Source organism: Pseudopodoces humilis, chromosome 8, assembly GCF_049639895.1.
Source record: "Pseudopodoces humilis isolate 2021_Gansu_Grassland_sample_001 chromosome 8, ASM4963989v1, whole genome shotgun sequence".
Lineage (NCBI taxonomy): Eukaryota > Metazoa > Chordata > Aves > Passeriformes > Paridae > Pseudopodoces > Pseudopodoces humilis.
The window spans coordinates 9657020-9670558 of NC_142207.1; the positions used below are offsets into that span (position 1 = coordinate 9657020).

The window sequence follows — 13539 nt, forward strand, 5'->3', positions numbered from 1 at the left end:
CAATCAGTTTCCCATGGCCAGGTTAAAGATGCATTGTTACTCCAGAGCAAGAAGGGGGAAAAGCAGTTTAGGAGTCAATTCTTAAAATTTTCCCCTCTTGCCTCTTTGTCAAATTTATTTGAGGATGAGGGTTGGAATGAATTTCTTTTCTGGTGTTCATGAAAAGAAAGCTGAATGAAAGATACTGGATCATGCTCTCACGCATTTAGTGCGAGAGCATTATCCAGTAAAAAAATATTCACAAATGAATGCTGTGGAATGACCTGAAAAATGTGGATGTGGAAAGACACTGACTTGACAAACTTTTCCCATTGCAGATCACTTTATGAATTTTAATCTTATTCATTTTTTATCAAAGAAATTATCAGGAGATGCCCGAGTGTCATTTCCATGAATGGAGAAGCTGATATCTGGCAGCAGAAGAATTAGCTGCAGGTAATAAATAATTTGTTCCACTGTTAGCCTCTGGCTACATTATGAGTTTAGTGATAAGTTGATTTTCTAAAGCCTCTATTCCTCCCCTTCCTTCAAGAAAGCAATGATTGATGTCCATGAGAACTTTTTGTCTGCTGTACACCTGGGAAGGAGAAACAAAGTTAACTTGTTGGTGTTACCTCTATTGCCAGCTGGAACTGCTCGTGCTCTCGCTGGAGCTGCTCAGCCTCCGAGAGAGAGCTGGCATTGACAAGGCTCGCATTGAGCATTGACTCCCCATTCCTGATCCAGCCAAGCACCTGCAAACAAAGGATGTGCTTATTGAAAGGTTGCTTCAGTACCAGGGTCGATGCAGTCACCTATCAGAAAATGCTTCAGCCTGGCTGAACAACAAGTGCGGTCTTCAGCTGAATTAATGAGCAGAGAGAAATCCTAGCATAAGGTCTTAATGACACACAGTTTTAGGAGGCAAAGATCTTATTGAAAAAGTTATTGCTTGAAGACTTAAACTCACTTTACAAGTATATTTGGATAGCAAAGAGTACTCATTTTCAAGGTTTGGTCACAAAAATGAATGGGCCCCTATGCAAATACCCCAGGGCAAAACCACAAAGCATAATGAGGGGGAATTGAATTTAAACATATTTTCAAATTTCTGACTGGAATCATAGATGTTGCAATTCCTTTCTGCTTCACTTGCCTGTGTGTCTTTCACAAAAGTCTGAGCTTAGGGGGAAGGAGAGAGAGGACACAGTTGAATTCATTTGGCATGGAGTTTAGATGCAGTTGGAGTTTCCACCTGCACAAAGAGCTAGGAAAAAAATGTCAAATCTTGCATTTTGTATTTAATCAAGAGGCTTTCCTTCAGACATGTTAAAATAATCTGCAGACATGCAATCTATGCTGTAATGACTGCAGAATCTCATCCTAAATGTACATAATTAATCCATCAAGTTTGTACTCACTCATTTAAGCAGCAAAATTTTCTGCTATTTTAAGACACGTGTTAAGGAAATTAGCACCCAGAACAGACATGCAAGTTCTTCCCTGTGCTGTCTCAAAGCCTTTTTTTCTACCTATGGAGGTATCAAGTTAGTCCAGTAAAGCCACAAAGTTGATGAGTCCTGTTCAGAGATGCAGAGGAAATCCTGACTGCTAAATCACTGCCCTAAATTTAGCTCATGATTTCCAAAATTGACTGTGCTGCAATAGTCTACAAAGCAATTTCCCTTTTGTACTATCATTTTCTACAAGTGATCCATTAAATTGCCTGGAGGAAACAGTGATTTTTTGTTGCTTTGTTTTTCATCCCTGCATCATGTATCACCCTACTTAGTGCTATCCAGTGCCCTGCAGGCTAAAAAATTAGTTTTCCCTAGGAGAAAAAAGGGAGATATCTATACATGTAGCTGACCCTAATTTGTAGAAAATTACATTCTGCTCAGTACAACAGTGTGGAAGATTTAATTTCATTTGTTTCTCTTTCATCAGCAGGTATAATTGTTCCTGTGGGAAATAAATCACATGTTTAAAGGAAAAGCAGTTGAGTTATCATGGAAATTGTATTGTCTGGCATTTTCTATAATCCATCAGACTTGAACCCTGCATTATTACCAACTACATGGTACCAAACTCTGAAGTTAACCAAAGAATCACTATACCTAGGAAAGGCTTGAATTGAGGACATCATGAGGCAAGACATGCTTCCATGTTTTACATACTGCAATACACCCTGCCTTGGACCATTTGGAATGTAGAAAATACTGAGTGTTTAAGCTAAAAATACAGCACTTTTTTCCTCTGTGGAACAGCTTTCATTTCAGTTGATTTTTTCAAAAACTGCCACAGACAGTTTGACACAGATTTCACACAAATATCTGAGCCTCCAAATAGTGAAACACCAGAAAAAAAATATATGGAAACTCAGTCTTAAAACAAAGTAACTTGATTAGAGAGACCACACAACCAGTCTGCCACATTTTCTCTTGTGTTAACAACACATATTCATCCCTCTGTACAAGTGTCTTGCAGACTCAAATTATCTAGGAGAAAGCAGTTTAGGTGGACTGATGGATTTTATGTGCCAGAAGTGCTGCCAGCACTGCTCCTGACCAAGGCTGCTGCCACCCCTGAGTAGCTGCCCCCTCTCCTTCCCCAGAGTGTGGGGTCAGACACCCATTCTGGGGTTCCTACATTCCCTTTTTCAGGCCCAAGGAACAGTCAAGCACTAGCAAATTTTACTTGGAAGCATTTACACAGTGACCCCTTTCTACTTCCAGAAGTCTGGCACGTAAATGTTAGAGCCTCATCTGGGATTTGCATCAGCTATATTCATAGAAATGTTTCTCTCTTACTTGTTTTGTTTACATACAGTAAGGAAAAAAATTCAGTTGCACAACCAAAGCTTCTTAAGCCGAAGTTCAAAACCCTTGCAGAGACATTCCTCATGTCTCTGGTTTAGAAAAGGGAACAGGCATTTACACATCTGTATCTGGTTTACAAGACCTGCTCACAAATTGACTCCTACTCATATAGTGCATAATATCCTTTCATTAAAATACGTAGAAAAGCTCCTAATACAGCACCAAGGCACTTCTATGATCATTTCCTGTATTAATAGGTTCACCAATTTTTAGCAATGTGCAGACAGGCCAACCCAAAAAGATAGCTTTAAACAGACATTTCCTACAAATTACAGGTTTTATTAGCTTTGTAGAAGCAGTGCTTAAATAATTCTGGAGTTAAATAAATCTTCAAAGACTTTCTTATACATCCTAACAATTTTTTATAACAGAGAAGCAGAAACACTTTTATAGGATCTTATATAAAATCCACTTGTCACTGGAGAACAGTTTTACTGCAAGGCATGGGTTGTTTAACAGAGCAACCACCACAACTCTGAAACAACTCCCACCTTTGACTCCAATCTGCTTTAGAGAGGCTACGCTCCTGTACAGGGATTCTCTGTAATTAAATAAGAGTACCAAATTCTTCTAAAACTCCTAATTTCTTCCCTGGAACTCTGCCACCTTCACTGAGCACAGACTCAGACTCTACAGGAAAAATAAAGCTTGAGGCACCCCATGTTCAGCCATCCTTAAGAAATGAGAGCTCTGTACCATGCAGTGCTTTTGCCTACCTCTCAGTTTAGTCAGAATGCCTTCCTTCATGTTTCTAAAAAAGACTTAAGGCCTTGCTATGGATACCTGTCCAGTCAGATAAAAAAAGATTTTTAAGTTTAAAAGACCAAACAATCTAAGGCATTTTTTTAACACCTCCAGACCCTTTGCAGCTTCCTTCAGAAGCTTTTACTAACACAGACACAGTCATCAAGGATAGCTTCTGGTAATTTTAACCATGTTAAAACTGCATCGGTTTTCCAGGAGCTTTTTGACATTAGATTAGTAAAAGAAACCCAGATATATTCAGTGTCTCTCAAATGACTAGTTCCCATCATCCCTTGGGCATATGTATTTTGAAACAAATCTAATGCTTCAAACAGCAAAAACAGATGGATAACAGGCACATCAAAAGGATTAAATATATTTCAAAACAACCTGGAAAGCAAGTATAGTGGGACATCTTGAGGATATCTTGGAGCAAATTCGGTCTAGTTCAACACTTATTAAAAAAAAAAGCCTAAACCATACAAAGATAAATTAAGGGGATAGGGAAGCCAAACAGCTGCAGGCACAGCATCAGAGTTTGTTTTTTTAAAACTGATTTCCACAAATCTATTCTGCTATTACCTTCACGTAAGCAGTACAAGCTCTATAGTGTCTGTCAGAAATGAGTAGGATCTAAATCAGGGAAAATCAGGCTTGGGCAGAATTTTTCTAAATAACAAAGACCTTGTGAATTACTGATCTTTACTATTTCTGCTCTAAAGCAGTTCACAGAACATCTCATTTGGAATTGTTCCACTTAAATGGCCTCAAACTTCAATTCATTGTCTTGGCATTCAAACCTTGGTGCATATGACATAAAACAGAAATCTCTGGTAAATGAAACTTAAATAGATAGAGACAGTTAAAAGACTTTTTATTTCCATGAGCCATTATATCAAAATGCAAACACATGTACATGTAGCAGCTTTGACCAATTTTACTCTGTCAGCAGAACTTAACACAGCTATAGGAGGTGTCTTGAAACAACCACATCTCAACTCATTCACAAGAGAAAGAGCAAGTTGGTAATGAGCTCATCCATCCTCTCAGATGCACTGAACTGAAAGTGAAGGAAACCTGGACTAGACTGGAGATGAACTACAAGCCAAAATCAATACATTTCCCAATTTCACTAAATGGTTGGGAATATGACTCATCTACAGGAAACCAAATAGATAGGACACAGAAATATTTTAACTTGCCTCTTTCTAAGGAAGAGCTGTGGTAATTTGTAGGTTAACAAGCAAAGGGGTGCTTAGCATTCAGCTGAGCAAATATAATATTTTTTCACTACTGGTGTGCTGAGAGGTCACATAACAAAGGGTCTGATGGTCCCAAGCTCTGTTAAGGAAATACTAATTCAAGGTAGCTGTTCTCTCACAGTAAGTATTAGCTCAGCCCTATAATCACTTCCTTTGGGTAGATTTCAGTTGTAAGGACCAGCAGATATTTGATAATAAGGTAAATAACATCAGCTACCTGCAGATAGTGCTGCACTGCCACTGAATGGCTGCAGGAGCAGCCACAGGGCTGACTGCACTTCATCTCAGGCAAGTGGGCAACCTGCTTCTTTAGCCTTTCTGCTACACATGTAACGCCTCTCTGCTTTCTGTCATAAGTTAAAATGGCTCTGCTTCATCAGAAACCTATCACAAACACTCCAAGCTTAGCTAAGCTGTGTATAAGAAACTTCAGGAGCCTACAGAAAAGGAAGTATATACTTCATAATCATGTTAAGATGGTGATTATAAATATCATAGTGTGTTTCTGGGTTTTGCTTGGTTTGTTTTCTTCTTTCAGAAAAAAGCTAAGCAGTCTACAGAGCCCCAGAACTTCATGAGGAGCTGATCTTCAATAACCACAAATGCAAAATGACCATATTTTAAAAATAATAATTAGGAGAGTTCTATGCTACTTTTAGGTAGAATTGCACAATATTCACATCAAAGAAGACTTCAAAAGAAAATGTATGCACTGCTGTTAGTGCTGCCACTTTTCTGAGTGTGAAGGATTTTTTTTCCAACAATGATAAAGCAATTCAGTTATTCTGTCTCCAAAAGTGAATATTTGTGATCATATGTACTGAGCATTCAGAGAGTGTGTGTATGTGTACAAGTAAACAAATGAGCAGATATCTTTCATGAACACCTTGCAGCATTTGGATGCTCCTCCCAACACCACCCCCCAACACACCTATTTGTATGGGTAAAACAGAAAACGGAATATTTCAGATGTCTAGAGTAACATTCACTTAAAAGACAGACATACAGTGTGAAGCTATCTATGGACCATAAGCAGGAAGCGTAATATTATCCTGTGCAGCAAAGGAAAACAAAGAAACATGAGGCATCCAACTTAAATATTAGGGAAAACCAAGGGAGGCAGAACATTACTGCCTATGCTAGGATGAAATTTAAAAGAAAGGCAGTGCAATAATACTAAGATGCCTAAACAAGGTTTGGGATCTAGAGACCATTGACAGAATTTTTTAAATCACCAGAAGGTGTTAAAGTTTTCTGCAAGACAACAGATGCATAACAATAAATGAAAAGGTGAAACTACCATAATGTCATACTTAGGCCTCACAGCTCAGTTTCCTTTCTTTTGGGCCTGTTCTCCACCTCAGCTTAAGTCTGGGTCAAAAATCAAATAATTATATTCCCAGAACACTTGGAGTTTGAGGCCATTTCTCCAGTTGAGAAGCTTCGTGGTCAGTTCTGCACAGCATTCCCAGAACTACTCATGAAGCCAAAACCATGCACACTTGGGAGAGCAGAACCCCTTCTTATTTGCAAAGGGCCATCCTGTAACCTGCCAGCAAATCAAGTACTGTTAAAGAAAGGGGGATTTAGACTGCCCACCTAAAGGTTTTTCCCTTGGCAGACACTGGCTTAGCAGTGTGAATGCATGTAATAGCTGAAAACCCCCTCAAGCCTCTCATGTGTGGTTAAAAACTCTCACCTGCTTGACCTCAGCCTGGAGGTGCCGGAGCTGTAGGCACTGCTCTAACCTCTTGTGAGTTTGGTCAGCATTAAGCTCCAGCTCATGCTGTTTCTCATGAAGGAATTCCAGCAGTTCTTGAACCTGTGTCGCAAGATCAATGTCTTTTTCACAGATCAGCTCAATGCCTGTAACATGCAGAGAGAGAGAGATCATGGCACTTACTTGAAATTTCAATTTTGTGTAACTGTAAATTTCAAATATTTTTATCACCTAACACATTGATTTGCATCTATCCGAGTAGTTCTTTCTCACTTAACTTTCTCACGTGTAATATTTGGCTTTCCCAGCTCCCTAATCTTCATCACTACATTTTTCTGCAAAATGGTGTTTCTCTGATGGTCATTGCTCATCTGACTCATCAGCATCTGGCCACTTGGACTGACTTAAGCACAGTCTTGCTCAAACACTTGCATGAACATCAAATTTTAAAAAAGACAGAAAAATCCTTCCTTTCTTAGGGTAACTAATAAACTTATACTTTAGAAATGCATGTGGGAAAGAAAACCTGGAAGAGAAAAGAGATAAGGAAAAAAATAGAAAAGTGAAATACAGGAAGTAAACTTTGACACCAGATCTACAGTAGTGCTTCAAGTGCAGGGAACTCCATAGAGAAAACTTTTTTTTTATCTCGGTGCCTGTAGAGGTTCATTAACAATGAATTAGTTGAAATCGGACTTTAGTTCATTCAGAATTATTCCACAGACTGACTTTTTTCCAATCCTCACACAGCAGACAGAAAGGGTCTCTTAGTATCACATTCCCCTCCCCTGCATCCTACATGAACTTGCTGACCCCTCAAAGGCCTGGTCTGATCTCATGGCCCTGACTTGATCAGGAGATTGAAACAGAGACTTCCTGAGGCCCTTCCCACCTCCTGAATGTTTTTGTGACTCTGTGAGCCTTGTGTGTAGTGGTCACATGAAATGCAGTGCCCAGCTTCACACCTTCCTTCTGGGTGACACCAATGCGATTGTTTGGCCTCGAGGAAATGTGATGTCATCCCATGTTACTGCAGTCCCTGGGATTGCAAGCTAAGAAAGACCAAACTCTTCCCTTATTAAGGTCTACTGGAATTTTGCCATTGGCCTCGAAGCAGGGAGGATAAGGAGCCTAACATAAAAATAATGCAATTGCAGTAATGCCGAGAAAATATTGCACTTTCCTCCTAAGCCATTTGATTTCATCGAATAATACAGCATTAACAAAGAAATGTGTTAATTAGAAGCTGCTGAAAAAAAAAGTCTTGGACACTGTTTTTGAAAACAATTTAGAAAGCTGTCTTTACCTCCCTCTTCATCCTCCTCAGAGACTCATGACTTTGATTCAGCGGTATCTACACAGGACAGCGCACAAAATAAATACGACCTTATTACTAACCCTATCCCTTTTTCTTGGTTTCTAGTTTTATCCAAAAAAGCACATGGGAATGCAAATGATTGGCTTATTCCCTTTCCCAGACAAAACAAAACAGTTCCTTCATTACCAAATAAAGTGGAATGGCCCCTGGCTTCCCATTTAAAACTGGAAATTTAATATATGTTTCTATTCTTGGGACTGAAGTTCTTTTCAATTGCCAGACACCAGGCATTGTTGCTGCAATTAGCCTGCATATGGTTCTGTATCCTGAGGACATGATGGCTTTTTGTATGCTTGACTTCCCCACACCTATTGGATATTAAATGCACAGCTTTCCCTCCCGCACACTCAGCTGGTGCAGTTCTGATCGCGCTAACTCATCAGCAGCAACCAGGGAACTGCCTGGGATGCCATCCAAGGGCAGTGTGTGCTCCCCATGATGGATGATCTGCCCTTTCCTGCTTGTCATATGTCACGCAGATTTATTCTGCGGGGCCAGCACATGCGGCGGGAGCGCTTTTTCTTCTCAAGCATTGGCTGGCAAAATAGAAAGCCTTGTTTCCCGAATAATTTCATACATATTATCTTTACATTGTGTTTTGACAGCTAGAAAAGCACAGCTGACTTTCTGATAAAATGAACTTGGTTGCCATTTTCTTCTACTGCCTCAAACGGTGCAGCAGATGTCAAGTGAATGATATGGAATTGAAAATGTTTTAAAAAATCCTACAGGAAAGAGTACTGAGCCACACTAACTGGCACCCTGCAAAACATACATTAGTGACACCTGAACTGCTTGCAGTGTGAGATACAATTCAGTCTAAGGAAGGGCTATTGCTTTTAACCTGTATAAAACTGTTCTGAAACTGCTTTAAAGATGCTTTAAGCTGAAATATTAAGAGCTTGTGATAGCAAAGTTTATATTCTCTTTTTTTTTTGCAGTATAAACTACAGTTATAATTAACTACAAAGGACATCACAAAGCAAATGAAATAGATTTCTGCTTCCCTTTTAAGCAATGTAACACTTGGAAAAGAGGTGAACAATGTTAGCTTGATGACCAGGAAGCAAAAGGCCTTTGAATTTTACATGTATCAGGCAGGGACTGAATAAATGTTCCCAGCTTCAGCTCTACAGTGTATTTCAGGTTTGACTTAGAAGCAATTTGTGTAAGATATGAAAAGGAGCTCTGTAAACCATAAGAGACCCCCAACTGGGGGCTCATTATGACAATGATATTGACAAAGCAAGTGGACTTCATTAATCAAATAAATTTACACAATCAATTAACCAGCTGTTAGAGTGTATCTGCTTTTAATGCCTAGAATCAGACTAACTAAGGTGCATATGCTTATAAATTACCTGAGCACGTCATCACCACAGCTTGGGCCCAAGTGCTGAATCACTCCTGAATAATTATCCTAAACTTTTCAGTGGGAAATGGATTTCTCAGAAATGTCCAAGTTGTCACTTTTGGAAGCACCAGAATCCTTCAACATATTGAGTTAGGCATCCAAAAAAATCAATAACCATTTCTGAGAGTATATACCCACATATTTAGCTTTGCTATCAGCAGTAGAGCTAAAATCAAACAGGAAAAATAGCAGTCAGGTTCCTTGAAATAAAAATGGCTGGCTCATTAAAACTCCAGTCTTGTTGAGAATATTACTATAATATTCTCTACATACAAATATGTTTCCTGACTGACACAAATTTTAGTAACAATTTGCAAGTACTGCAAAATTTCATGAAATGCAACCTGATTTCCAATCTTACCCATTTCCTAACAAAACCAAACATTTCTTTTAAAAATATTTATTCTGATGGAGAAAACAGTCTAATCCAGGCTCACTCGCATGTGCTGGAGTATTGGGAGGAATCACAGGAACATAACCCTGAGCTGGATGGAACCCTGAGCTGGATGGAACTTTGGAAATACTGGGCTTGCAGAGATGCCTGATTGTATGGGTGCCCTCAATATCCCCAGAGTCTGACCTGCTGCATCACAGAACCACTGGATTTATTGTACCAGCATAAGAATGTTCACAGGGATTTCCAGACACAGCCAAATAAGGGTCAGACATTTTGCATCAGACATGCAAAAATCACGGCTGAACGTCTAAAACATTCTTTTCCTACCTCCTCAAGGCTTCCAAGTGAAAAAGACATTATAAATGGCAGCACCTGAATGTAATTTTATCTGACAGACTTGCTAGCTTAAAGACCTCCAAGACAAACGACAGAGTAATCAAAATCAAGTCAGCTTCCTGTGTGGCGTGTTGAAAAGAATAAAGCTCAAAGACAGTTATAGGGAAGGGAAGAAACTTGGTCAATTAAAGGTGGCTGGTTAGGTAGAATGGCTCTGGAAAATCACATTTTTTCTGGCTTTATCTTCTGTGGCTACAGCTGAGTTTTGATTGTAGCGGTGGCGACAGTGTACAATAGGAAGCAGCAACAGCAGCTGATTTCCCAGAACGCCTGCAAGTGTTCAGCTCTGGCAGTTAAGAACAATCATCCCCTACCCGATGCACTGGGTGGCTATGATAAAGGATTCAGGAAGAGGGAGTAAAATTAAATCACTTTTTTATGAAGTATAATTGTTCTTTATTGAAATAAGAATTAGTAGGCTCCCAAGTACTATCTTTCTCCCTTATTTTTCCATTCTCCCAGCACTTGGCATTCCATGCACAGCAGACATGGCCATTACCTTTGATTAACTACAGCTACTCTACATCCCCATGGGACTTCTGCTTCCCTGCTTTTGGGAGCAGTGGATTTTTATCAGGCAGGCATCATAGAAAGTGATCTTAGAGAATCTTATGAAAACATTTTACCAGTCAATTCATTGAGTTGCTAACCTTTTGTCAGAAATCCAAAAGAAGTTGTTTCTAACTTCTTGAAGAACACAGAATTTATTTAATTTTTTATTTTCTAAAAAACAGTCACTGAGGCTCCTGACTGTCATCTGTTCTGGATCATGTTCTTTACCTCCCATGGGTTCCTTCAGGATGAAAAAAACCAAACAGACAAAGAGCACAAACATCTTAACCAGTGTCTTAGGATGAGTTTTCTAACTCAGAAAGTCGGGAGGCTGAAGTACAGGGCCAGGCAAAGTGTGGGCAGATCTCAGAGAGGCTCACACACATGGCTCACAGAATGCACCAAATTATCTATATTGCCTATCTATTATTAAGATCACAACATCCTCTTGAAACAGTCCTCAAGCCTCTGTTGAGTGCAACCTGCCAAATCAGGCTGTATACTGCCAGATTCTTTTGAAGGTAGGTGCCTAGAGGTAAAATGTTTGCCAAAGAATAATACCATAAAATCCTTTTTATTTTAAACGAGGGAAAGGACAGAAACTGCTCTTGCTTTGCACTCATTAAAAACATTTTGGAAGATTAGAGCACTACACAAGTAACATTCACTTCTGGGCTTTATGCAGTGATTAATATGAATTATTATATTCTTTTTACAGATACAAAATTCAAGAATACAAAAATTTTGCCTCTTAGGATGTATTAGAAATTCTCTTAGGCTGAGAAACAGTAAAATGAGACAGACTCCGTATCAAAATGAATCAAGACTTTCACTTAAGAGCACATCTCAAAGGGCTTTTTTACACCCAAGTTGTTATCTTTAAGTGCACTCTGAAAAGAAGAATTCCCTTTTTACACAAAACAATTTCAAGTAGAACTGGCTGGAATCAAGACTTCCATTTCATGATGCGTTTCAAAACTCTCATATTTGGATTCTTTCCTAGAGGACTCTTGTATACCTAGATTTTTTCTTCCCTTATTGTCTCTCTGCTTCCCTTGGGCTGTCTGCACCCTGAAACGGGGAGCAGGGAAAAGATATCCGAGTTTGCAGAGAATGAAGCCAGCCATCTGGTCAGTCTGACTGTCACTAAAGTCTATTTGCAGTAAGATTAACAAGTCTAGAACGACTAGACTTCATCCAAACCTGAGGTCTGACTGCCCAGCAAAAGGATCTGTAGCTCATGACTCTGCAGTGTTTGTTTCTGAGCTAGAGCAAGGACAAGGAGCTTGTCTTGCCCTCCCCTCTCCATCCAATTTGGAGTCAATCACAGACTCCATACTGTAGCTGTGAAACTTCCTGCATGAAACTTGAAAGTCAGCTTCATTTCCTCAATGAGCTTCAGTCTCAAAGAAACAGCAGGTTTTTACTTAAAATCCTGAATCAAAATCCTCAAAACTTGTGGAACAGTCCTGTGCAGAGACAGGTATTGCCTACATTTACGTTAAAAGCTGATTTGATATGTATTGTGGGACTTCTGCTTGCTATATGTTTTTTGGGGCTTTTTCTTGCTTTGTTTTGTTGGTTTTGGGACTTTTTTTCCCCCAGTAAAATAGAGATCAAATTGCTCTTCTCACCTGAAGCCTGGACCTCCATGATGTATTGGTGCAAGTCTTGCCCTTGCTGGATGACTTCAAAGGTCATGTTGTTCATGGCCAGTTTCCGCTCAGTGTGACGCTGCAATCGCTGCTCAGCCAGAGTGAGATCCTCAGTATTGAAATCATTCATCTGCCTCAGCAGATCTTCATTCCAAGCATCCAACTCTGCTGTAACCTTCACGGGCAGAGACAGACACTCAGGATCAATGAAATACCTTATTCTCAAACAATACTTCAGAAAATACTTTGCATTTTGACTCTGATCCAAAAACCTTCAAACTCCAGATCCTACCCATTTAATGGTGACACATTTTTCTTAGGCGAGAATCCATGAAAGGATTATCAGTCCAACAAAAACTGTCACCTTCCTTTTTCCTTACATATCCCAAATGGCACTGGAAGAGAATACCCACTCTATTCTCATGGATGGTAGAACAAATATTTCTGAATATATTCAAATTAAAAGAAAAAATAATGCTTCCAGAATTACAAAACACCCTGCAACCACACAATCCCAAAATGGCCTGAATGTTTCTAAAAGCATTTTGCAACACATTATACGTTACATATCACAGATGTAATGCACAACACAGAAACATCACACTCAAGGTTTAGGTGAATCATCTACAGATTAGCAAATGGTACCTGACTGTAACCAAAGAGCTGACAGTAACTCCTGGGAACGTGCAAAATCTCCTTTGCTTTCTCTGCTTCCTTATTGTGACACACAGACTGATGCTTTTAGGTCCATTTATGGTGTCTTCTGCATTTTACATCTTTCTCCACAGCAGCCAGCTAGCACCAAAGTCCTCCAGTTTTGCCCGTGCAACTAAAGCAAGATCTAATCTCCACCTAAGCAGCCCAGTCTCACCTCAACCTTGCTTCTGCTGCTGCAGGCAAAAAAGAGGGAATGTGCTAGTGACAATGAATGAGGGAGGGGGAGCAAGGGAAATGGGAATTAAGTCGTACAATGCAGAATACAAGTCTTAGAAGGATTGAAAATGATTAAATAAATGCCTTAATTCTGATTAATAGGTCAATTCCTCATAGCTAGATTCAAGAGAGCTAAAAGTAGGTATCTACATTCCCACTTGTGCACATTATGATGCTCTGAGAAGTTCTCTGCTTTTCACTAAAAGTGTTCTTCAGGGCCTGTGTGCAGG

General features: G+C 39.5%; 1 protein-coding gene across 11 annotated transcripts in view; it reads right to left on the minus strand.

The window, feature by feature from the left end:
- KALRN (kalirin RhoGEF kinase) overlaps positions 1-13539 on the minus strand; it is a 474021-nt gene that overhangs the window by 158457 nt on the left and 302025 nt on the right. For all 11 annotated transcript variants that reach the window (XM_088058776.1, XM_088058771.1, XM_088058767.1 and 8 more), the window contains 3 exons: positions 12356-12551; positions 6564-6730; positions 615-734 (listed from right to left, as the gene is read on the minus strand). In XM_088058776.1, coding sequence (XP_087914902.1) covers positions 615-734; positions 6564-6730; positions 12356-12551 — 483 coding nt within the window. The remainder of the gene's footprint in view (positions 1-614; positions 735-6563; positions 6731-12355; positions 12552-13539) is intronic.